The 22,851-nt window shown below is 38.7% G+C and overlaps 1 protein-coding gene across 2 annotated transcripts in view; it reads left to right on the top strand.

The window, feature by feature from the left end:
• Ranbp17 (RAN binding protein 17) overlaps positions 1-22,851 on the top strand; it is a 352,625-nt gene that overhangs the window by 24,944 nt on the left and 304,830 nt on the right. For both annotated transcript variants that reach the window (XM_026780758.1, XM_026780757.1), the window contains exons 4-9: positions 2,855-3,021; positions 5,342-5,407; positions 12,374-12,478; positions 14,350-14,515; positions 17,035-17,108; positions 20,557-20,676. In XM_026780758.1, the coding sequence (XP_026636559.1) occupies positions 2,855-3,021; positions 5,342-5,407; positions 12,374-12,478; positions 14,350-14,515; positions 17,035-17,108; positions 20,557-20,676 (698 nt within the window). The remainder of the gene's footprint in view (positions 1-2,854; positions 3,022-5,341; positions 5,408-12,373; positions 12,479-14,349; positions 14,516-17,034; positions 17,109-20,556; positions 20,677-22,851) is intronic.

The raw sequence follows: 22,851 nt of genomic DNA, 5'->3' as shown, positions 1-22,851 counted from the left end.
TTTTTCCTCAAACCTCTGAAAAATCACCTTTCCTATCCTTGTATCATCATGGTCTTGAGATTCAATATTGTATCTCAGATCCATTCCTCCAAAGATTTTGACCTTACTTTTAACAGCCCAATTATCTTTTTCCTTAGAGAACTAGTATTTTCAAAAGCCAGAGATTTAATTATTATTTGTCTAGCTTCTGAATTTGGTATGATTCTATTTACTGCTGAAGTCAGTCTATACAAAATCAGTAAAGGCTTTCTTTGGGCCCTGTTTAACTTCTTAAATGACTCAATTTTCTTTCTTATTTCTCCGGTTCTCTTCCAAGCATTCAAAGCTGCTGTGTGGCATAAATCCAGGGTGTGGTCATCATATACAGCTTGCCTTTCTATAGTATCATAATCTCCTCCAAGAATTTGATCTTGGGATATTTCCATACTTTTAGCTTTACTATGTTTTTCAATAATCTTAACCCCTTCTCTGAACCAGGTACTCCATTATAATTATGGACCAGGCTCTAAAACATCTGTTTCCAATTCTATCCAGTCTTTAGGGATTATTCTATTAGAGACTGACCACAAATTCAACACTTGCTTCACAAAAGGTGAATGTATGCTATATGAAACTATTGCTTCCTTGAATCTCCTTAAATCTAACATTGGCACAGGAGTCCACTTAGCTGTAACAGAGCCTCTGTTCCTATAAGGTTACTGGATATATTAAGGATGGTTGTTTTAAAACCTTAGTCTGTTCCTCTCTGTTCTTACACTGCAGCACTGAAACTGGTACTCGATTAAAGTCCTCTGTCTGTATATGAATATCTCTGTGATCTGTTTTATTGGGTTTTTCTAAGGCCTGTATCTTAGCACTCTGGTTAACTAGCACTTTTAGTAATAAGTCAAAAATGATAAAACTGATAATGTTTACAGTTGACATTACATAAATCCCCATCTAAATTAGATATTCTCTCATTTTATTCTTTCATTTTCAAATTGTCTAGCATATTATCAGAGAGAGACCCAAATCCCTCAATTGTAATTATTTTTCCTATTTTTTTTTTTTTTTTTTTTTGGTTTTTCGAGACAGGGTTTCTCTGTGGTTTTGGAGCCTGTCCTGGAACTAGCTCTTGTAGACCAGGCTGCTCTCGAACTCATAGAGATCCGCCTGCCTCTGCCTCCCAAGTGCTGGGATTAAAGGCGTGCACCACCGCCGCCCGGCCTATTTTTCCCATTTTCTGACACAGAAAAAATACTTTCTTTTAACTAATTCCTCTGTTTAAGAATTCCCAGTTGTCTTATTAAATCTGCCAACGATGTTGATGAAGATGTGGGGCTTATTTTTGCTGCATGGAACAGTAAAAACCTGAATGGATTTCAAGGCAGCTACCTAGTTTGGCAGCAGCCTGAGAAGGGGGTTTAGGGAGAGCCCACAGCCCAAGGTGGGGAGAGAGAGGGAGAAAGTGCTGGCTGTCTGAAAAATAATCAGGGGATTGCTTGGAAAAAGTACCTGTGGTGGGGTACTTGGGTGAAGGCAGAACCGACTAGTCTAGGGTGTATGAGTCCTGTGGTGGTTTTAGCCGAGATGCTGGAGTTTGGGTGGCATCTGGAGACTGTTTCGGAGAGACTACAACAGGAAAATCCCAAGAGGCTTGGGGAAAAAAAAAGAAAGCCTAACTTGGTGGGACTGAAGCCATCTGAGGCAGCTCCAATGGGAGCCCCACATGCAGCTCTGGCTTGTGCTGGTGGCTAAAAAGCCACAAGCAAAGGGCTTTTTTGTGAATTCATACACCAAATGTCGGGTGCCAAAATGTAGCACAAATAATAAAAACCCAGAGACAGATATTGGGGTTCAACCTGAAGATCAAAGAAGCAAAGCAGCTAAGTCGCTAGACAGCTCTTACCTTTGTAAAAACTTCAGACTGAAAGAGAGCGAGTTCCTGTCTCATCCTGCTTTATATCCCTCTCTAGTGCTGGGAATAAAGGCGTGAACCACAACTGCCAGGCCTATATTGCTAACAAGTATGGCTGCTTGGATATGAGGTGTGTGCCACCACTGCCTAGTCTGTATGGCTGACTAGTGTGACTGTTTTGCATTTTGATCTTCAGACAAGCTTCATTTATTAAAATACAAACGAAATATCACTACCTATCTTGGCCTACTTTGTTCCTCTATAACAAGATATATGTCTTTCTAAAAGTGTCTTGCTACACAGTGCCACATGGGGCTTATGAGACAAGGGATATTATTGGAACAATTTTTTCAAACAGGTTTTATTTTTTTGGATAGAATTCTAAGAAATGTTTGGTAGAGTTGTGCAGATCAAGTGACTTAGAAACACCCAAGAAGTTTAGCAAATGTGCACTTTTGTCTGGAAAAGATGTGTGGTTTCTTGGACTTGTGAAAGTTGTAGTTTGTGAGGTCCTGTAACGTGATGATAGGATGGAAATTATAGTGCCAGATGAGCGTGGGTGTGGGGACAACAGATAGTGCAGTCCAGTGGTTAGCAGATACCTGAGGCTTATGCGTGCTTGTGTTTTATTATATTGCACTACTTATGTATTTTTTGTGCCACTTAAACAGCATGGTGCAGTTTTCTGCATTTGACTATCAGGTTTTGCATGTGACATCTACAAATAGAAAAATGGCAATCATATTATACTTAAATTACCCCAAGATTTATCAGAATGTAAAGGAACAAGTTCATGTTTTTCAAATAGATTTTATAGAATCTACTATATAGTGAGTGCATATTTTGAAGATAGGGATGAGCTCATTCATCAGAGAGCATGTCATTGCCTGCCTTTTCTTCACAAGATTCACATTACATTTCTCAGAAGTTCAATGATCACTGATACTGTCTTTATAGGAAACTACATTCTGAATTATGTGGCATCGCAACCTAAGCTGGCTCCCTTTGTCATTCAAGCTCTTATTCAAGTCATTGCTAAAATCACTAAGCTGGGGTGGTTTGAAGTTCAGAAAGACGAGTTTGTTTTCAGAGACATAATTGCTGATGTGAAGAGATTCCTTCAGGTAAGATGGCCCTGGTTATCACCGTAATACAATGTTGCAACTTGCTTTGGTTGTGTAAAATACTGCTTAGAGCTACTTGGTTCTCTTTGTAGTGACATTCTTGTCATTTATTATTTGTCATTTGGAACCTTTATTATATATTGTTATGAATCATGCTGTACCAGAAGAATAAAAATAATTATTGTTTCTAAATTTAAATATGATACATTTGTGTATACATATACAAGAACATGTATATTGTCTATATGTGTTATATAAGCATTATATGTACAATATATATCAATATATGTATATATCTGTCTTGGAACTCACTTTGCAGACCAGGCTGGCCTTGAACTCAGAAGTCCACCTGCCTCTGCCTCTTGAGTGCTGGTATTAAAGGCCTGTGACACCACCGCTTGGCTTATAATGCTTATAATGATAATTACCTAGTTCTCATAATAGTCCTAGAAAGTGGGTTTCATTGTAGAAATGAAAAAAAAAACCTGATTTTGTAATGCATAACTGGTACTCCAACAAATTTTTTGACAGCTTTTTTATTTCACATCACATCAACTATAATATTTTTCTGAGGAATGTTTTCAAGTGAATCAGTAAATCATAGCACATGATGTAAATATAAGTAATAGGTAAGTCATGTATTTCATCCCTGATTTACACTAGTTCAGATATTTATAGTTCAAGAAAGAAGAACAAAAACCATCAGAAGACTGTTTACATCCCATTCCACATGGTGATTACAGGTTTTCAGACAATAAAGGAATCAGGAATTTGTCCTTGGTTCTATTTTGCCTCATTCTTAAAATAATTTAGGTATTTAGTGATACATTTTTCTTACTAGCGTCATTTCTAATTGCACAGCAGTTAATGGTTTAGTGGGTAAAAGGGCTTGCTGTGCCGAGTCTGATGATTGGGGTTTGATTCCCCAGAACCCATGTAAAAGCTATAACCTAAGTCCCTGTGATCCCAGGAGTTTAAAACGATAAAAAGAACGAAAAATTTCAGGCTGTCAGTTGGTTAGAGAGCTACATTATGTAATTTTACAACTCTATTGGGCTAATATACACAGAGTAGCCATGATTCAGTGAATAGGAAATTAGGAGGTCCACAAAAAATTAAAATGCATTGTTTGATGCTCCCGGAGTTAATCTTTGGTGGTTCTGAAATAATATGAACTTAATTATACCTAGAATTCAGTGCTGCTGAGTTTCTGTGAAGTTAGAGGGATGAGCAACTGTGAGATGAGGCTGAAGAAAGCACATCTGTGCGCACTTTTGTATTACTGCAGTGTGATTTGATGCTACATTATTTCCAACTTTCCTGTATGATTCTGTAATAGAGTAATTTGTTAGTAATGTGCACATGGAATCTGAATTGAAGGAAGTTTTGCAATTTGGAAGCTAATTAGAAACATCGTGGAAACTATACCATATTGATAGTCATATATTTACTTTGCTACATTGGATACTCTAGATGTCTTCATTAAGGTACCTAACGACTCTGTACACGTGCACTGTTCAGTAATATTAAAAGAGCCTAAGTGATCTTTTCTGATATTAGATCAAGAGATTTGAATTAATTTCTAAGGTACTTATTAATTATTGAGTGCAGGTATCGCAGTAGGCTTCCAGCACATATCTAGAACAAAAACCATTCCCCCCCATTCTTAAGATTGTAGAAAAAGTACTAAATTGAATGCCATTTTGAAGCTTAGTTGTTATGAGCTGTAAATGTTGGGAAATATTATATAGAGTGGTATGCATTTCTAAGGTAGGTATTCATTTTCTCCTTAACTCCATGTATTGGAATTTGCCCTTAAAACATGAGCTTTTGTTTGTTTGTTTGTTTGTTTGTTTGTTTTTGATTTTCAAGACAGGGTTTCTCCCTAGCTTTTTGGTTCCTGTCCTGGAACTAGCTCTTGTAGACCAGGCTGGCTTCGAACTCACAGAGATCTGCCTGCCTCTGCCTCCCAAGTGCTGGGATTAAAGGCGTGCTCCACCACCGCCCGGCACATGAGCTCTTTTGGTTGTAGAAATAATACTTTTGCCGGGCGGTGGTGGCGCCTTTAATCCCAGCACTCGGGAGGCAGAGGCAGGCGGATCTCTGTGAGTTCGAGACCAGCCTGGTCTACAAGAGCTAGTTCCAGGACAGGCTCCAAAACCACAGAGAAACCCTGTCTCAAAAAAAAAAAAGAAAGAAATAATACTTTTTTCTTTTTACATACTTTTAAGGGCTATTAACTAGGCAAATGTGATGCTTTGGTATTTAATTTTTAAAGGTTAAGAACTAATTGTGTCTCTACTTGGTTATTTTTCCAAAGGGTACTGTGGAACACTGCATAATAGGAGTGATAATCCTTTCTGAATTGACTCAGGAGATGAACCTGGTAAGCTTTTCCATGGAATTGGACATAGAATTTGCTTGGGTAATATTGTTTCTTTGCTACTTTTATTTGTGGCAAAATATGTAGTTTTTTTGCAGCATGACACTCATCATTTTTTGTGATTTGTTTTAATAGTTGGAAAATTAAATGAAAATACTTCACTGAAAATCATACCATAGTAAAAAACACAAAATAAAAATAGTGGGAAATAGGATGTAGTACTTGTTCTATGGTTACTTGGAGATTTGCCTTTCCGTTCTTGGAGATATATTAACCATAAAATGAATTATATGAAAAAAAACAGACTTTTATGCGTTTATAAATAAAGGGCAAATAGTTTAGAAGATTGACTTAACTATTCTTTTTTTTTAATTTTTTTAAATATTTATTTATTATGTATACAATATTCTGTCTGCATGTATGTCTGAAGGCCAGAAGAGGGCACCAGACCTCATTACAGATGGTTGTGAGCCACCATGTGGTTGCTGGGAATTGAACTCAGGACCTTTGGAAGAGCAGGTGATGCTCTTAACCTCTGAGCCATCTCTCCAGCCCAACTTAACTATTCTTTTTTTTTTTTTTTTGAATCAGTACTGGACATTTATTACTTAGAGGAGGGGGGGAGAGAGAGAGTAGGGAAAGGAGAAAGAGATCAACTCAACTATTCTTAACTATATGGCAGGACTCATCCAGGTACAGACCTTAGCAATTAGTCCTTTCTGACTTGAATTTTCAGAAGCTACAGCTCCCCCAACAGGGCTTTCTAAGCCCAGCAGCTGAGGATATGCCATGTGTTCTTGTTCCCCTTTGCTGTCAGCATGGTTTTCAACAGGACAGAAACAAGTTGTGTTTTACATAGGATCATTTTATGAAGGGGATTGTAGAGTTTGACTCGAGAAACTAGCATCTTCCTGAGTGGTGATTGTGTGTCGAATGTGAACATGAATATAAGGAGAGCTGATTGTGTGTATGTAATGTGAACATGCATATGAGAGCTGGTTGTGTGCATGGAATGTGAACGTGAACGTAAGGAGGGTGTGTATGGAATGTGGACGTGCACGTAGGGAGAGTGTGTATGGAATGTGGACGTGCACGTAGGGAGGGTGTGTATGGAATGTGAACGTGCACATAAGGAGGGTGTGTATGGAATGTGGACGTGCACATAAGGAGGGTGTGTATGGAATGTGGACGTGCACATAAGGAGGGTGTGTATGGAATGTGGACGTGCACGTAAGGAGGGTGTGTATGGAATGTGGATGTGCACATAAGGAGAGCTGTCCATTGCCAATTACCTTTGTAGTCATAGGCTTTTACAGTTGAAATAACCAATTTTATTGCTGTTCAGTGATGAATTAAAACAAATTTTATAGAATTTCCACATTTGAAAGTCACCTTCATTTCCATGTCTGTCCATTCTTGCTTCTCTTACAGAGGATGTGAGGATTATCTGCCTTGCCTGTTTTTCTCTTCATTTCAGGAACAGCTATTTTGTTGGCAGGGGTATGATGACAGGGGCCTGGACTAATCATAATTAGACTCTGATGACTTTAAAAGAACTGGAGCTCTTTTAAAATTTAAAAAGTAATTTTTTATGATTTTGTAAGTTTACTTTATGAAATTAAGAGACTAGTATAGTAACCATAGGCACCTACTTGCTAACCTTAAAGCTGATTGAGTCATTTTCCACTTTGCAACAAGTAGCAATATAGGCTACCCTGAAACGGAGGGTTCTGAGGTTTCTTTAGGTCCTTTTAGTTCCTAATTCCTTACTTAGTTTCTCAGTAACTTATAGTGTGGATTTTTTTTTTTTTGGTGGATTTTTCAGGCATGGTTTCTTTGTATATCAACTCTGCTGGATATCCTGGAACTCACTTTGTAGACCAGGTTGACCTTGAACTCACAGAGATCCATCTGCCAGCCTCTGTGTCCCGAGTGCTGTGATTAAACTCCTGAGCATTCTTCTATTGGTAATGTGGATTCTAATGAAAGTGTATCTTGGAGAGCAACTAAGTATCTTTTAAAATATACAGACAAACTTTCAGTAATGTTTGGAGGGTAGGACAAAGTTCTTTTTTGCCCATTTGGTGAGTTGACAATGTGATGCTTCCCCCCCACCCCCCATTCCTGCAGCCCCAGGGAATACTTTACGTTTCTTTCTACAAAGGCATTCTAAAATGGTCATGATACCACCAGTGGGTTTGTTTTTAAAAAGTGACATGTTGCTGTTTAGTTCTGCTTCTTTATTCAGACCCAGTATGACCTTAGAGCAGATACCTGCTTAGAATCATGTTTGCTTCTCACATTGTATTAGTATTCTTCAATTTGGGAGAATTAGTTAATCTTCTCTGCATATTACAGTTTGTTTTAGTTAGGGTTACAGTTGCTGTGATGAAATAACATGACCAAAAGCAACTTGGAAGAAAGGGTTTATTTCACTCACATTATAATATTATAACAGTCTATCTTCAAATGCAATGAGGGGAAGGAACCTGGAGACAGGAGCTGATACAGAGGCCTGGAGGGGGCTGTTTATTGGCTTACTCCTCATGACTTGCTCAGTCAGCTTGCTTTCCTATAGAACCCAGGACCACCAGCACAGGGACAGTACCTCTCACAATGGGCTGGGCCCTCCCTCATCAACCACTAGTTAGGAAACACCGGCTAGCCAGATCTTATGGTGTGCTTTCTCAGGTGAGGCTCCCTCATTTCAGGTGACTCTAGTTTGTGTCAAGTTGACATAAAACTGTCCAGCACACAGCCTGAGACGTGAAGATTACAAGCTAGTTGTTTTATAAAACATCTTTTATTTTTAAGATTGTCCAGTGTTTCTTCATTATTAAATCCATATTGCATTTATTTAACAGGAATATCAGCAATGATGCTGTGGCCTTATTGTCTCTTGCCAGGAAGCATATGGTTTGAGTTATCTAATAATGGATGATGCTCACTTTGATTTCTTAATTAAACATGTTCATTAGGCAACTTCCTTATACCTTGTCTTCTTTATAATTAATAAATATTTTCTGGAGAGATACTTTACACTTCTATAAACACCTTATTCCTCACCAAGTTTAAGTTGTTAATATGGATTTCTAATTGTATTTAATAGTTTATAATTTACCAGTAAGAAATGTTTCAACTTGACTCTTGTATCCATTTAACATTCCTCACTGTTCTTTGATTATTTACCTATTTATTTGGTTGGTTGGTTTTTTAAGACAGGGTTGGTTTTTCTGTAGTTCTGGCTATCATGGAACTCACTCTGTAGACCAGGTTGGCTTCAAACTCAGAGATCCACCTGCCTCTGAGTGCTGGAATTAAAGGTATTCACCCATCATCATCATCATCATCATCATCATCATCATCATCATCATCATCATCATCATTATTATCATCATATTATTATTATTTTGAGCCGGTTTCATGTAGTGGCTGACCTCACATTTGCTTTGTAGCAGGGAGAGACCTTGAACTCTTGATCCTTCTGCCTCCTCAAGTACTGGGATTTTAGGCATATTCAACTATGCCTGCCCTCGTTTGTTCTTCTGGTACAGAGGTTCCAGGTTATCCCCATACAATAAAGCCAAGCTTCTTTTTAGCAAAGTGGCACTCCAGGCACCATAGCCCGTGCTGCGATCCTAGAGCTGGGAGACTGAGGCAGGGGGATCATGAGTTTGAGGCCAGGCTGAGTAGCATAGTGAGATCTTGTATCCTCAGAACAGTGCTACCTCCCTCCATCCTTTACAGTGTGATTTTGGGCATTATAAGTTGGAAAAAAGTATTTTCTGTAGAGAAAAATTTTTCTGAGCTTAATTTGGGGGTAGGGGAGTCATTCTTGATTTCAATTAGCATTTCTGGGGATGATCAGATTTACATGAGGAAAGTCCAGTGTTATAAAAAGGTCAAAAGTGTCATCTCCCCCCCTCCCCCGGGTGGCCTTGAACTCACTATATAGATAGACCAGATAGGCCTTGAACTCAAAGACCTCTGCCTGCCTGTGCCTCCTGAGTGCTGAAATTAAAGATATGTGCCACCACACCCTGTCCAAGTAGAGATGTGTTTTTTTCTTCACTATTGCTTTTATTGAGGTATACAATTTTCTCTGCTCCCCTCCCTTCCTCTTCCTTCCCTTTCAACCCTCTCCCATGGTCCCCATGCTCCCACTTTACTCAGGAGATCTTGTCTTTTTCTACTTCCTATGTAGATTAGATCCATGTATGTCTCTCTTAGTGTCTGCATTGTTGTCTGGGTTCTCTGGGATTGTGATTTGTAGGCTGGTTTTCTTTGCTTTATGTTTAAAAACCACTTATGAGTGAGTACACATGATAATTGTCTTTCTGGGTCTGGGTTGCCTCACTCAATATGATGTTTTCTAGATCCATCCATTTGCCTGAAAATTTTAAGATGTGATTATTTTTTTCAGCTATGTAGTACTCCATTGTGTAAATGTACCACATTTTCCATATCCATTCTTCAGTCAAGGGACATTTAGGTTGTTTCCAGGTTCTGGCTATGACAAATCATGCTGGTATGAACATAGTTAAGCACATGCCCTTGTGGCACGATTGAGCATCCTTTGGGTATACCCAAAAGTGGTATTGCTGGGTCTTGAGGAAGGTTGTTTTCTGATTTTCTGAACAATTGCCATACTGATATCCAAAGGGGCTGTACTAACTTCTACACCCACCAGCAATACAGGAGTGTTCCCTTTTCCCCACAACCTCTCTAGCATAAGTTGTCATCAGTGTTTTTGATCTTGGCCATTCTTACAGGTGTAGGATGGAAAAAAAATCTAAACTAGATTTTCCTAAAAGTTAAAAGAGGATCATAAACATTGTCCCACATTTTTAGAAGCCACTCTGCTGTCGTTGATTATATTTGTTATGCAATCATTAAATAAATTACATACACCAATACAGTAGGGGCATGCATGTGTAATATGAAGTACATATACCTATATATAGTAAGGGCATACATGTGTAATATCAGATGCATATGCCCATACAGTAGGGGCATACATGTACAATATGAAATAGTTGGACAGTCTCTCTCTAAACACAGTATCTATATGAGTACCCCGAGTGGAATTAGCATGCAAGTCTTGAGGAGAGCGCAGATAAAGGCAGATTTGTCTTTAGATCTACGAACAATTGTGTTGTACAAATTTTTCTTTTTTTCAGAATTAAAAGTTTCTTATAATGTGTTTTTGATCATGTTCATTCTTTCTTCTCCTAAATCTTCCCAGATCTACTTACCTTTCCTACTTACCCACAGATGTCTTAATTTTTTTAATCCTGCATGTTTTTTTTGAAGAGAGATAATGATACCCTCTCTATATATAGATCTTACAAAGAGTAGGTAAACTAGCCTAAAGGTGGGTGCTTGGCGCAAGCCTTTGATCCCAGACCTTGGGAGATAGAGGCGGGCGGATCTCTCAGGTTCTAGGCCAGCTTCAAACAAACAAACAAACAAACAAAAAACTGTCAGCATAGCACCTAGTACGTAGAAGGCACTCCATAAACTTAAGTTCTCTTCATGTTATGGACAATATATGTTTTAACGATTGGTTCCAGGAATAAGTGGACTAATATATTAAGAATATTTTCTAAACAGTACTAGTGATGCTTTCTGCTCTTAATGATTTTTATGAAAAAGAAAGGTTTTGATGTTTTTAGCATGAGAGAATTTAAAGTCTGGTTTAGTAGAGGAAGGCTGGGGAGCTGACTTAGCGGGTATAGCATTTGACAAGCAAACACAAAACCCAGTTTGCATCCCCAGAACTCATGGCAGAACTTCCTGGGTGTGCAGTTGGCCTGTAATCCCAGTGTGTGGGATGCAGAAACAAGAACTCCCCTAAGCTGCTAGCTACCTGGCTAGAAGGACCAAAATGGTATGCTCCCGATTCATCAGGAGCCCCCATTAATACATATATACATGCATACATACATGCATGCACAGCATACATACATACATACATACAGAGTTTGATTTAGAGCAGAATGTTGCAAATGCTAATTAATGTACCCTGTACCCTGTAGTTAAGAAAGTATCAGATAATCAGTTCTTAGCCCACCTTTTTTTTTAAAATTTTTTAAACAGGAGAACAAATGGTTTCCTTCTGTCTTTCAATTGCAAAAGAAATAAATAGTAAATCAATAACTTTAGGCCAGAGTGTTAATGAATATTGAACTATAAGAACCCATTTGTTTCCTGTTGATAAATGGAAATATGTAGCGTGTGTGTGTGTGTGTGTGTGTGTGTTTGTGTTTGTGTGCGTGCAAGCGTGTGCACGCTATATAGGTTTGCATAGGTATATTTATTGGGAGGAGTTCTGGAGATGTGCTAAGCAAGTGTTCCCAGCCCCACTATGTAAAACCAGTTGTACATTTTAGGACATTTATGGACTCAAGAGCTAGTAGGCTTAGTAATTTATTCTTAAAATATTAATTTTATTAGCTAAAATTTCAGAGATGACATGTTGTGTACATCATCAAATCTTGAGTATCATTTCTACTTTTATTTTCAGAAATTTAATAGCATAAATCAATGACATATCAAAATACATTCATATATAATTTTTCTGTAACTGATTCTTTTAGCTGGTTTACATATTAGAAACATATTAGAGGTTTCTCCTTTTGTAGGTAGTATTTGAGAGTTAGGAAAATTATTTACATTATATATACTACAGGTCAGAGTTCAGGAGTCCATGATCTCAGTGTCTGTTACTTTTATTATCTGTATTATTTTATTATATTGGCACTGAAAGTACAATGGATACCCTGATAGATTTTGGGTGGGTTCTAGCACTGTCTCTGTCAGTGAGTAATCTCAAGCAGGTCACCTTGAAATCTTTTGCAAGCTCTGTATTTATGATCCTCTGATTACTAGTGCCATTATGTTACATGGTTAATGTTTGCCTTATTTTCCTATAGGTTTGCTTAAACTAATTCATCTTGACTGTTTTAGGTTGATTATTCCAGACCTTCAGCAAAACATAGGAAAGTAGCTACCTCATTCCGTGATACTTCACTAAAAGACATCCTAGTGTTGGCATGTTCACTCCTGAAGCAGGTACGTCAGTAGGAGAACTATGGGAATCTTAATTTCAAATTAAATGCTTGGAATGAATTTCAAGTGGATTGTTTACCTTTGATTTTGCCTTTAAAAGACTTGTTGTGATCAATCTTAAAAGTAGTAAATCTGTATATATTTTTTACTCCCAGGCTTGGGAGATGAAACCTATAGAGAATTCAGTGTTTGTGTTATAAGCAATAGTACTTTTTAACCTTCCAACTATAGATTGTTTTATGTTTTATTTTATTTATTCTATTTTAATTTAATTTTGTTAATGTATTTTTGTTTTTCAAGACAGGGTTTCTCTGTGTAGCTTTGAAGCCTGTTCTGGAACTAGCTCTTGTAGACCAGGCTCTTTTCGAACTTACAGAGATCCGCCTGCCTCTGCCTTTCAAGTGCTGGGATTAAAGGCATGCTCACCACCAGTTTGCATCCAGCCCTACTGTGGATTTTTAATTGGACGGGCTCATTGAGGTTTACTTTTTTAAATCTGCCTGCCCATGTTTTGATGGGGATACAGTTTCCATCTTTTCATAATTTTCCCAGAATTATTCTAATAGTTTCTTTGGGAAATAAGAACTTCCTACTTGTTTCTTAGTGCACGGTGGAGCATGCATGACTTTGGTATGCATGACATTAGGCTGTGTTGTATAACGAAGGGTTCCTTCACACTACTCAGACTTGTTTCTTTGGTGCTGTAAAGCATTTTCCAGAACACCTCACTAAGCTCTGTTTACTGTCTGTTCAGTTCTCTTTTATAGGTTGAGTGTTTTTTATAAATATTGGGGACCAGAAGTGTTCCAGATTTTGGAGTGTTTTGAATCTTAGGATATTTATATAGACTTTATCAGTTGAAAAATTTCAAAATCTGAAATATGAAATTTACCAAAATTCAAACTTTGAGTACTCAAGAAATTTTAGATTTTTAGGTCGTTTTAGATTTTAATTTTTGGATTAGAATTGTTACTGGTGTGTTAGCATTCACAATCACTGTAGTAGGTCTGATTTAATAGCTATTGTTTTAAAGATATTCTTGTAGTGTAGAAAAATATCAATAACAAAAGTAGATAAAATAGCAAAATTTATGGTCTTGGACTTATCAACTGATTTAGTAACCACTCACAGTTAATCTTCTTTCAGGCATGCTCCTGTCTCCCTATCTGATTTCTCTTTGTGTTATTCTCTGTGAAGTCTCGGCTTCTCTACAAATATTTCATAATGTCCAGGATCTACTTTTCAGACTGTATGGAAATGGACCTTATCTAAAGACGTCAGGATTGCACTCCAAAAGCTGGTGTTCTGTACCCAACTAGGACATATCCTAGGCCTAGCAGCCACATGGCCTTTGTTAGTTGCATGCATCTCTTTTATACAAGAAGTTATCCCAGATTTTCTTGAAGAAAATTAAGTCTCAGCACCGTTCAAGCTAGTGAATTCTATGCTTTCTTCATGCAGTTGTGCTATATAAAGTATTTGTTCTAAAACCTCAGATATTTTTCCTATGAGACAGGGTATTACTATGTAACCCTGGATCGCCTGAAGTCACCATGTAGACCAGGCTTACCTTGAACTTACAGAGTCCTGTTTGCCTCTGCCTACCACGTACTGGGATTAAAAGTGTGTACCACTACACCTGGCCTAGGTTACCTCTTAGAACTTTAGAAGGCGATCTGCAATATGTAGTTAAGTATATTTTTTTTTCTCATTTTAGAAGATGAAATTTGAAAGTCGTCTGCTATTGTAGAAATTTGTGGACAAAGGTTTTTCCTTTTTTCTTTTTTACTAGTTTATATTTCAGACTGAAGAAATATTTAAATTTATGAAGTTGAAATTTATTTGCTCATAATGTTTTGTTTCTTAATTTGAAGGTGTTGGCCAAACCTTTAAATCTTCAGGATCAAGATCAACAGAATCTGGTGATGCAAGTCTTAAAACTGGTTCTCAACTGCCTGAGTTTTGACTTCATTGGAAGTTCAGCAGACGAATCCGCAGATGATCTTTGCACAGTGCAGATTCCGACAACTTGGAGAACAAGTAAGAAAAGAGATGTTTAACATGAGAGTTGGTCAACATACATGGTACATAATTAAGCAACTCAGCTGCTTATAAGTAGTTAGCTCTGCTGTTTTTTTAAGTGGCCTAATAGCTACATAGGAGAATTGTAGTTCAGAAAAGCCACTGACACTCAATATCGAATGCTTTGTCTAGTTCATAACTGCTATATTTTAATTTAAACAGTAGAAAATAGACTTGTTGGGAAAGGTTAAGATTTTTGTTTGGAAGCTTCCACATACGTAGTGAGAAAGTCTAATAGTTATCCAGTGGTAGTTTTCAGAATTGAAAGGTGAACAGATCAGAGTAAGGGACCCAGGAGAGTAGAGTTGTGATTTTCTTCCTGACGGGTACACCAAGAAGAAAACAAGGTCTCCCTCATGGAGCAGACTGTGTCACTAGGGAGCCTTAGGTGGGGAGGCTGGAGAGCCTTTGTTAAGGAGGCTTTGTTCTCAGTTGGGTCTTTCCCACCCGAGCGGCAGGGAGACTGGCCAGCTTTGCCTCTGTGGTTGAATCTCTCCCTCCCATAGATATTTTCCTTGAAATGTTAAACTAGAAAAGCTTCAGATTTGGGGATATCAAACATGATAGAGAATCAACATGTAAAAATTTTTTAAAATGACTTCCAATTTAGCAATCAAAGATTAATAAACAAGGTTAAATAAACATTCCACATCTTGGTTGTGGTGATGAATTCATAAACCAACACATGCAATAGAAATGCACAGACTAAAAATAAGTACACACACCTGACTACACATAAAACTGGACTCAGTACGATATGGAGATTGTGTTGGGCTCCCTGACTGTGGAGCTGTAGTGTTTGTTTTTATAAGAGATCACCAGTAGGGGAAAGTGGGCAAAACGTGGCATAAGTCTGTATATTGTATGTGACTCAATAATTTATTAGCTTAGAAAGTTTTAATTTTTTTTTTATTGAGAAAAGGAAAAAAAAAGAATCCGCCTCCTCCCAGCCTCCCATTTCCCTCCCCCTCCTCCCACCCTTCTCCCCCTCCCCCAAGCTCCTCTCCCCCTCCCTCTCCAGTCCATAGAGCAGTCAAGGTTCCCTGCCCTATGGAAAGTCCAAGGTCCGCCCCCCTCCCTCCATGTCTAGGAAGGTGAACAACCAAACAGGCTAGGTTCCCACAGAGCCAGAACATGAAGTAGGGTCAAAACCCCGTGCCATTGTCCTTGGCTTCTCATCAGCCCTCATTGTTCGCCATGTTCAGAGAGTCCGGTTTTATCCCATGCTTTCTCAGTCACAGTCCAGCTGGCCTTGGTGAGCTCCCAATAGATCAGCCCCATTGTCTCAGTGGGTGGGTGCACCCCTCGTGGTCCTGACTTCCTTGCTCATCTTCTCCCTCCTTCTGCTCCTCATTGGGACCTTGGGAGCTCAGACTAGTGCTCCAGTGTGGTTCTCTGTCTCTATCTCCATCCATCACCAGATGAAGGTTCTATGGTGGTATGCAAGATATTCGTCAGTATTGCTATAGGATAGGGTCATCTCAGGTTGCCTAACCTCAGCTGCCCAAGGGACCAACTGGGGACATCACCATGGGCTCCTGGGAGCCACTCTAGGGTCAAGTCTCTTGCCAACCCTAAAGTGGCTCCCTTAACTAAGAATTGTGGTTCTGTGCTCTCCTGTCCAACCTTCCTTTATCCCAATCCTCCTGTTTCCCCAAGTTCCTCCCCTCCTTCCCTTCTATCTTTTCTCTCCCCATCTTCCCCTAAGGAGTTGGAGAACTAATATATAAGGTGAAGAATAGAAATAAACTTTAAAAGGGTGTGATTAATATCTCTTTATTATTAAAAAATACAAAAAATATATAAAGAGCTATAAAAAAGGTAGAACATTCCTGTGACAAGAATGAACATTTGCCACATAATTTAACAATTTAATAAACAACTTAGAAGAGAAAGTTAATTAAACTTACAAAGTAGAATAAAAAAGCAAGATGTTTTGATAGGAGAGAAAATGTCTGTAAGAAAATAAGGTGAAGCCAGGAGGTTGAGATTTGACTATTGGAAGTTCTAGAAAGGGAGACAGAAGGAAAGAACAGAAGGAAATTCAAAAACCCAGTAAGGTTCTCAGCATTAAAGAACAAGTTTATGCATTGAAAGTTGTCCCAGGAAGCCAGAATGATGAGTGGAAAGATGTGCACTAAGCTTCGTGTTCATGATGTCCCAGAACAAAGGCTTGCTGTGTATGAGAAAGGAAAAATAAGTCACTACTGGGTAGTAGTACTGCTACACACCTTTAATTGTAACACTCAGGAGGCAAAGACACGCAGATCTCTGAGGCCAGTCTGGTTTATAAAGCAAATTCCAGGACAGTCAGGACTGCACAGAGAAACCCTGTCTTGAAAGTCAAGAATAAATGGACGGAAAAAAAAAAGCCCAGCTGCAACAAGTGGCCATATTGTATGTAGAAGTCTTGACATTCTTACTTGTGTGGTGTTTTAGTGAAAGTAATGGTGTTGGAAAAATCATCTTTTTTCCAGTTATCCTGGAACCAGAAACACTGGATCTTTTCTTCAATTTGTATCACTCGCTCCCACCACTACTGTCTCAGTTAGTAAGTACAAGTCATCCATTACTCCTTAAAGATAAAATACCCTGATAGATTGTTGTTACTGTTCTGTACTGCTGGGGAATTGAACCTAGGGCCTCACATCTTCAGGGTTGGAGTGTAACTGCGCTGCATGTCTAGATTCTGGTTTGTTTTTTGGACAGGGTTATGCTGTACAACCCATGATGCCTTCAAACTTGTCTTTCATCCTCAGCCTCCTTAGTTCCAACGTCAGCCTAGAACCTGTGATTCTTTTTCTAATCTGAAGTGTAAGGGTAATGTATATTTACACTTATATTCTGAATTACTTCAGAAATTCTTCTGCATTAATTGAGTTATGTTTCTCAAGTAGCTCTTTTATTTCTGAGTGTATTTTGTTACATTACCCATCAGAATTTGTTAATAGTTCATTCTGCTTTTTGATTAAACTCAGAGCCAGTAACTTACCTTGCTTCTCCCACAGCCAGGACAGCCTGCCAACCTGTACCTAGATCTCACTCCCTCATCAGGGCAGACCTCGCTCAAGTTCTTCCTTCTTCTAACCTTCTGACTGTTCTTCAGCCTGACTGGCTTTATGTCTTAGATGTGGCAGGGTTATATGTCTTAGGTGTGGCAGGAGTCTCCATCAGAAATCTCTCAGGAGCAAAGCTGATCCACTCACTTGATTTTGTTCTCCTCACTCTTGTACAATCAATTTTATATTGAAATTTTCTTTGCTACATAGAACTTTGAGACTATGAGCAACATCTTTATTGAGTATTAAAGATCTAGCAATGTTGGGGAAAAAATGTAAGTTTAATAAAGATGTCTAAGGTGCTAGTAATTGGAGGTTTGTGTCTCTGGAGAAATGTTCAAGATTTAAATTGTATTTGTTTAAATATCACAAAAGAAAGAGTATTGCCAAGTGCTCTACTGTTGAGCTTCATCTCTAACCCAACAAATCTCTTTTTGCATCTCTAATGTAAGGTTTAATCTGAGTTTCATAGAGTGCTTATCTGCAGCTGGCCTTGATCCTTTTGTCTTTTATCAGGAGAATTGCTTAGCATGAAGTCATATGATTATGTTTTAGTATAAAACAGAAAAGTACCTCTGATTGAAAAATGTGGGAGAAAACATCTGCTTTGTGATGAGTAGCACGATGCCTGGTTATGTGTGCTTATCTTACTTCATCCTCATGAATGACACTGGTCTTGCTAGGTTGATCTGAAAAACAGAAAACAGACCCAGAGTGGCTAATTGACTGGAACATGTGGTCCTGCTTGTTGGGGTTTCTGTCCTGCCCAGTTCCCACAGCCAATTAGTCCCCCCCAAAAAAAATCACAAAAAGAAGCTGCATTAGATATTAACTGATTGGCCCATTAGCTCGGGCTTCATATTAGCTCTTATAACTTATATTAACCCATTATTCTTATCTATGTTAGTCACATGGCTCAGTACCTTTTTTAGCTGGACAGGTCACATCCTGCTTCTTCTGTGGTCTAGACAGGACTGCAGGAAGAGCTTCATTCTTCCCAAAATACTCCTGTTCTCATTGCCCCGCCTCTACTTCCTGTCTGGTTGTCCCGCCTATACTTCCTGCCTGGCTATTGGCCAATCAGTGTTTATTTAAAACATAATTGACAGAATACAGAATTGTCCTGCACCAATTGACTTTCACCAAGGCAGTAGAATAGACACAGATTAAAGCTCAGGGCTTTTTTTCCCCCAAACTATGCACTGGTGTTTGCTTTTAATACACTGATGGTTCCCAGTCCTGTGTATCAGAGTTTTTGTTTTTTAACAATAAGAGGCAGTAGGAAACTAGAACATGGCCCAAACAGAAAGATTCCATGTGTGTTCTTTTTCTCTCCATTATCACAGACAATTTGTATGAAATCTCCTATTAGAAATATTTTAATATTGGAAACTAATGGTGGCTTTTTTTTTTTTTTGGTTTTGTTTTGTTTTTTTGTTTTTTTTTTTAAAGTGGGCAAGTAAATATGTGAACCCAGATAAAGCTTGCAGAGACCAGCTTGTCCTTTGGGTTAATGTGAAGACAGACTGCAGTAGCTGCTGTTGGAGTTAGGAACCTAAGCGATGAAGTAGGCTGGGAACTTAGGATGATAATTAGGTCACAGAGACCTGCTTGGGAACGTTCAGAAAGTTACTAAATGTTCCAGCAGCATTTTCCAGCCCTGTAAGATATATGAATGGTGTGGGATATATTTCATAACCAAATAAATTAGTTATGTGCCTGATTTAGTCAAGTTTTTTTCTCCTTTGCAGGATCCATAATATATAATTTATAATAATCTGTAACTTAGAACACGGGGTCCATTGGTTCACAGACAGAATGGGTATCTTAAACGGTTGGGAACCTTCTGAATGTATCCAAATCTAGTGCCTGTTTTGGCAGATTTGGCATATAACAAATACAAGAGAGGAGATAATCAGAATGAGGAATCCAGGTATCCAGCAAGACAAAGAGGTGGGATAGGATGTAAATAAAATAAGAACACTGGTGTATCGACATCCTCCCCGCCCCCATAAGAATGACATAATGAAGCCCTCCTTTTTTCCTTTTTAAAATTTCTTTAGTGTGAGCTGGGTGGTGGTAGCGCATGCATTTAAGCCCAATACTCGGGGAGGCGGAGATAGGTGGATCTCTGTGAGTTCGAGGCCAGCCTGGTCTACAGAGCGAGTTCCAGGGCAGGCTCTAAAAGCTACAGAGATCCTGTCTTGAAAAAAAATAAAATTCTTTTTTTTTTTTTTTTTTTGGAGACAGGGTTTCTCTGTGGCTTTGGAGCCTGTCCTGGAACTAGCTCTGTAGACCAGGCTGGTCTCGAAGTCACTGAGATCCGCCTGCCTCTGCCTCCCGAGTGCTGGGATTGAAGGCGTGTGCCACCACCGCCCTGCAAAAATGAAATTCTTTTGTGTGCATGTGGAGTGCATGCTTATGTGTATGTGTCTGTGTGTGCGTGCATGTGTATGTGTGTATGTGTCTGTACAGAGATGGACCAGCATGTGGAAGCCAGAAGAACTTGTTGTCTTTCTTTGTAGCTATTAATCTTGGTCCCTTGGGACAGGATCCTGAACCTGAAGCTCCCCTCTTTTGGCTAGAATGGCTGGCCAGCAAGCTGCTGGGGTCTGTCTGTCTCCCCCCAACACTGATGTTGCAGGCATGTGTGGCTATGTCCAGCTTCATATTCAGGTGTTTGTGAAATTGCCATCATCCACAGAACCATCTCCCCAGCACACGAGTTCCCTTCCTTTGTAAGATTGAAATCAAAAACTAAACCAAAAATGTCAGGGTTTTGAAAGTCAGAGAAGAATGTAGTATCCAAGCAGAGGAGACTGAGAGTTTAAAAATAACCCGAGGAATGCCTACAGGTGCTGTTTTAGTATGGGGCAGAGGCTTGTGGGAGGTGTTAAAATTGAAATGAAAAAAGAGGATTTTTGTTGTTTTCTCTTTTAGGCACTTTCATGCTTAGTTCAGTTTGCTTCTACAAGAAGATCCTTATTCAGCAGTCCTGAACGCGCCAGATACCTTGGTAACTTAATTAGAGGAGTAAAAGGGATACTTGAAAACCCGCAGGTATTTATAAAGTAATTTAATTCATGCTTAGCATATATAAGTTGTATTTCTGCTCATTGATACATAATAAAGTTTTTAATTTATTGTGTTTCTGGAAAAAGTAGTGTTGTACTCATCTTCCTGAGGTCTCATTTGCCGTAGTTAGTTTTTAGAAAATATTGCAATATTTTTGATGGCGACTTGGTGCTCTTTCTCTCTGGCTTAAGTGACTGAATAAAAGCCAAGCATTGTTATCACTGTACTTACTTTCTCTGTTGTCACTAGTAAGCATGCAAACTGCTGAAGTGATTGAGGTTTATGTCTGCTTTTTGAAGTAGGAGACAAAATTAATTGTTAGTATTGAAGTGAGTTGGCTTTGTGGGAGCCTAGCCAGTTTGGATGTTTACCTTCCTAGATATGGACTGAGGGGGGAGGACCTAGGACTTACCACAGGGCAGGGAACCCTGACTGCCCATAGGACTGGAGAGGGAGGGGGAGAGGAGTGGGGGGAGGGGGGGAAGGGTGGGAGGAGGGGGAGGGAAATGGGAGGCTGGGAGGAGGTGGAAACTTGTTTTTTTTTTTCCTTTTCTCAATAAAAAAAAAAGAATTAAAAAAAAAAAAGGAACTGTAACTAAGACACAGCCTTTCTCCCATAAGTTGTTTTGGAGAAGAGTTTTAACAGAAATAAAGCCAGCACAACTTTAGAAAAGAAAGTATGAAATAATGTCTTTTGCCCTCTTGTGGACTCCTCAGTTTGGAGCTTTAGAAGTAGACCCTGCATTAGCTCCAGAGCTTTGGTGTCCGAGCACACTTGCAGAGGTGCTCAGGAGAGGTTTTGGAGTGCCTAACAAGTAATTGTATCACTTTTAATTTGTTTTTTCTGGCTAATAGCATTCTGTAGAGGCATAAACGATAGCTTAAAGAACTTTATCTATGCTTCTTGTTACTGGCAATTTCGGGAGCATCTTTGTATAGAAGTAAAGTATTATCATTCTACGGAGGCATTTGGGTTTGTTTTCCCAGCTCTTAAAGATTTTGTTTGTTTGTTTTTGATTTTTCAAGACAGGTTTTCTCTGTGTAGCCTCGGGTGTCCTTGAACAGGCTTTGTAGACCAGGCTGGCCTTGAACTCACAGAGATCTTCCTGCCTCTGCCCCCTGAGTGCTAGGATCAAAGGTGTGTGCCACCATGCCCCTATGAGATTTTTTTTTGTTAATTTTAATTTTTTTACAATATTTTTTATTTACTCTAACAATTTTGTCTGTGTATATAACATATTTTGCTCATGTGCAAACCAAATACTCCTTGCTCACATCTTCTTTACCCAGTACTTCCTGGGTGGAATCTATAACATATGCATTTGTTTTTATCTTTTCCATTTTAGTTCAGGTCTGGTAGGTGGGCTTTTACTTTAAAATCATATGTTATCTGTGTAACTTACTGTTATGAGCTTTATTGTGGGAGATACTTGGCCAGTGTCAGCTATTTCTCTTAAGTTGTTTTCCTTCTCATGCTAATATTTCACTGAAAAGTCAATCTGGCATTTTAGTATACTATGGTATATTTAATACACAAGTGTGTATTAAAAGACCTTGTTGTAAGATGTATTTTTGGAATTTGTCCTAGATAATAGATACTATTTTTCTTTCCTAGAATCCCCATTAGTATAGATTCTTTAAGTAATATTATTGTACCAGTTCATTTTTAAATTTGGTTATATGCCAGCTGCATTGCGAAGTGTTCAAATATAGCGGTAACATCTGTACTGTATTCAAACCAGTCATAGTTGCCTGGAAAGGCCTTTTTTTGTTCTGTTCCTTTACCTTTTCTTCTAAAGGTCCCCTACATGTTGTAGAGAGGTTCTGTTAAACTTTGTTACTTTAATGCAGTTATTTGTTTGAATACCTTTGTTCGAGGCAGGAAGTTAACTTGGAGCCATAGAACCTATAGGTACTCAGTAAGTGTTGAATTCTAAGAATTTTCTGTGTTTGGTGCACTTGTAGGACACATGCGCACACACACACACACCACACCACATTGCATATGTTTTTTGTGTAGTAAGTTCCCAGACATTTTAATTTAATCATCTTGATGAGATGCTGCTTCTAAAAGCTCTACTTTAGTGGCTGGAGAGATGGCTCAGAGGTTAAGAGCACTAGCTGCTCTTCCAGAGGTCCTGAGTTCAATTCCCAGCAACC

This window comes from Microtus ochrogaster, chromosome 7 (assembly GCF_000317375.1).
Source record: "Microtus ochrogaster isolate Prairie Vole_2 chromosome 7, MicOch1.0, whole genome shotgun sequence".
Classification (NCBI taxonomy): Eukaryota; Metazoa; Chordata; class Mammalia; order Rodentia; family Cricetidae; genus Microtus; species Microtus ochrogaster.
This window is presented reverse-complemented; position numbering and strand designations above follow the sequence as displayed.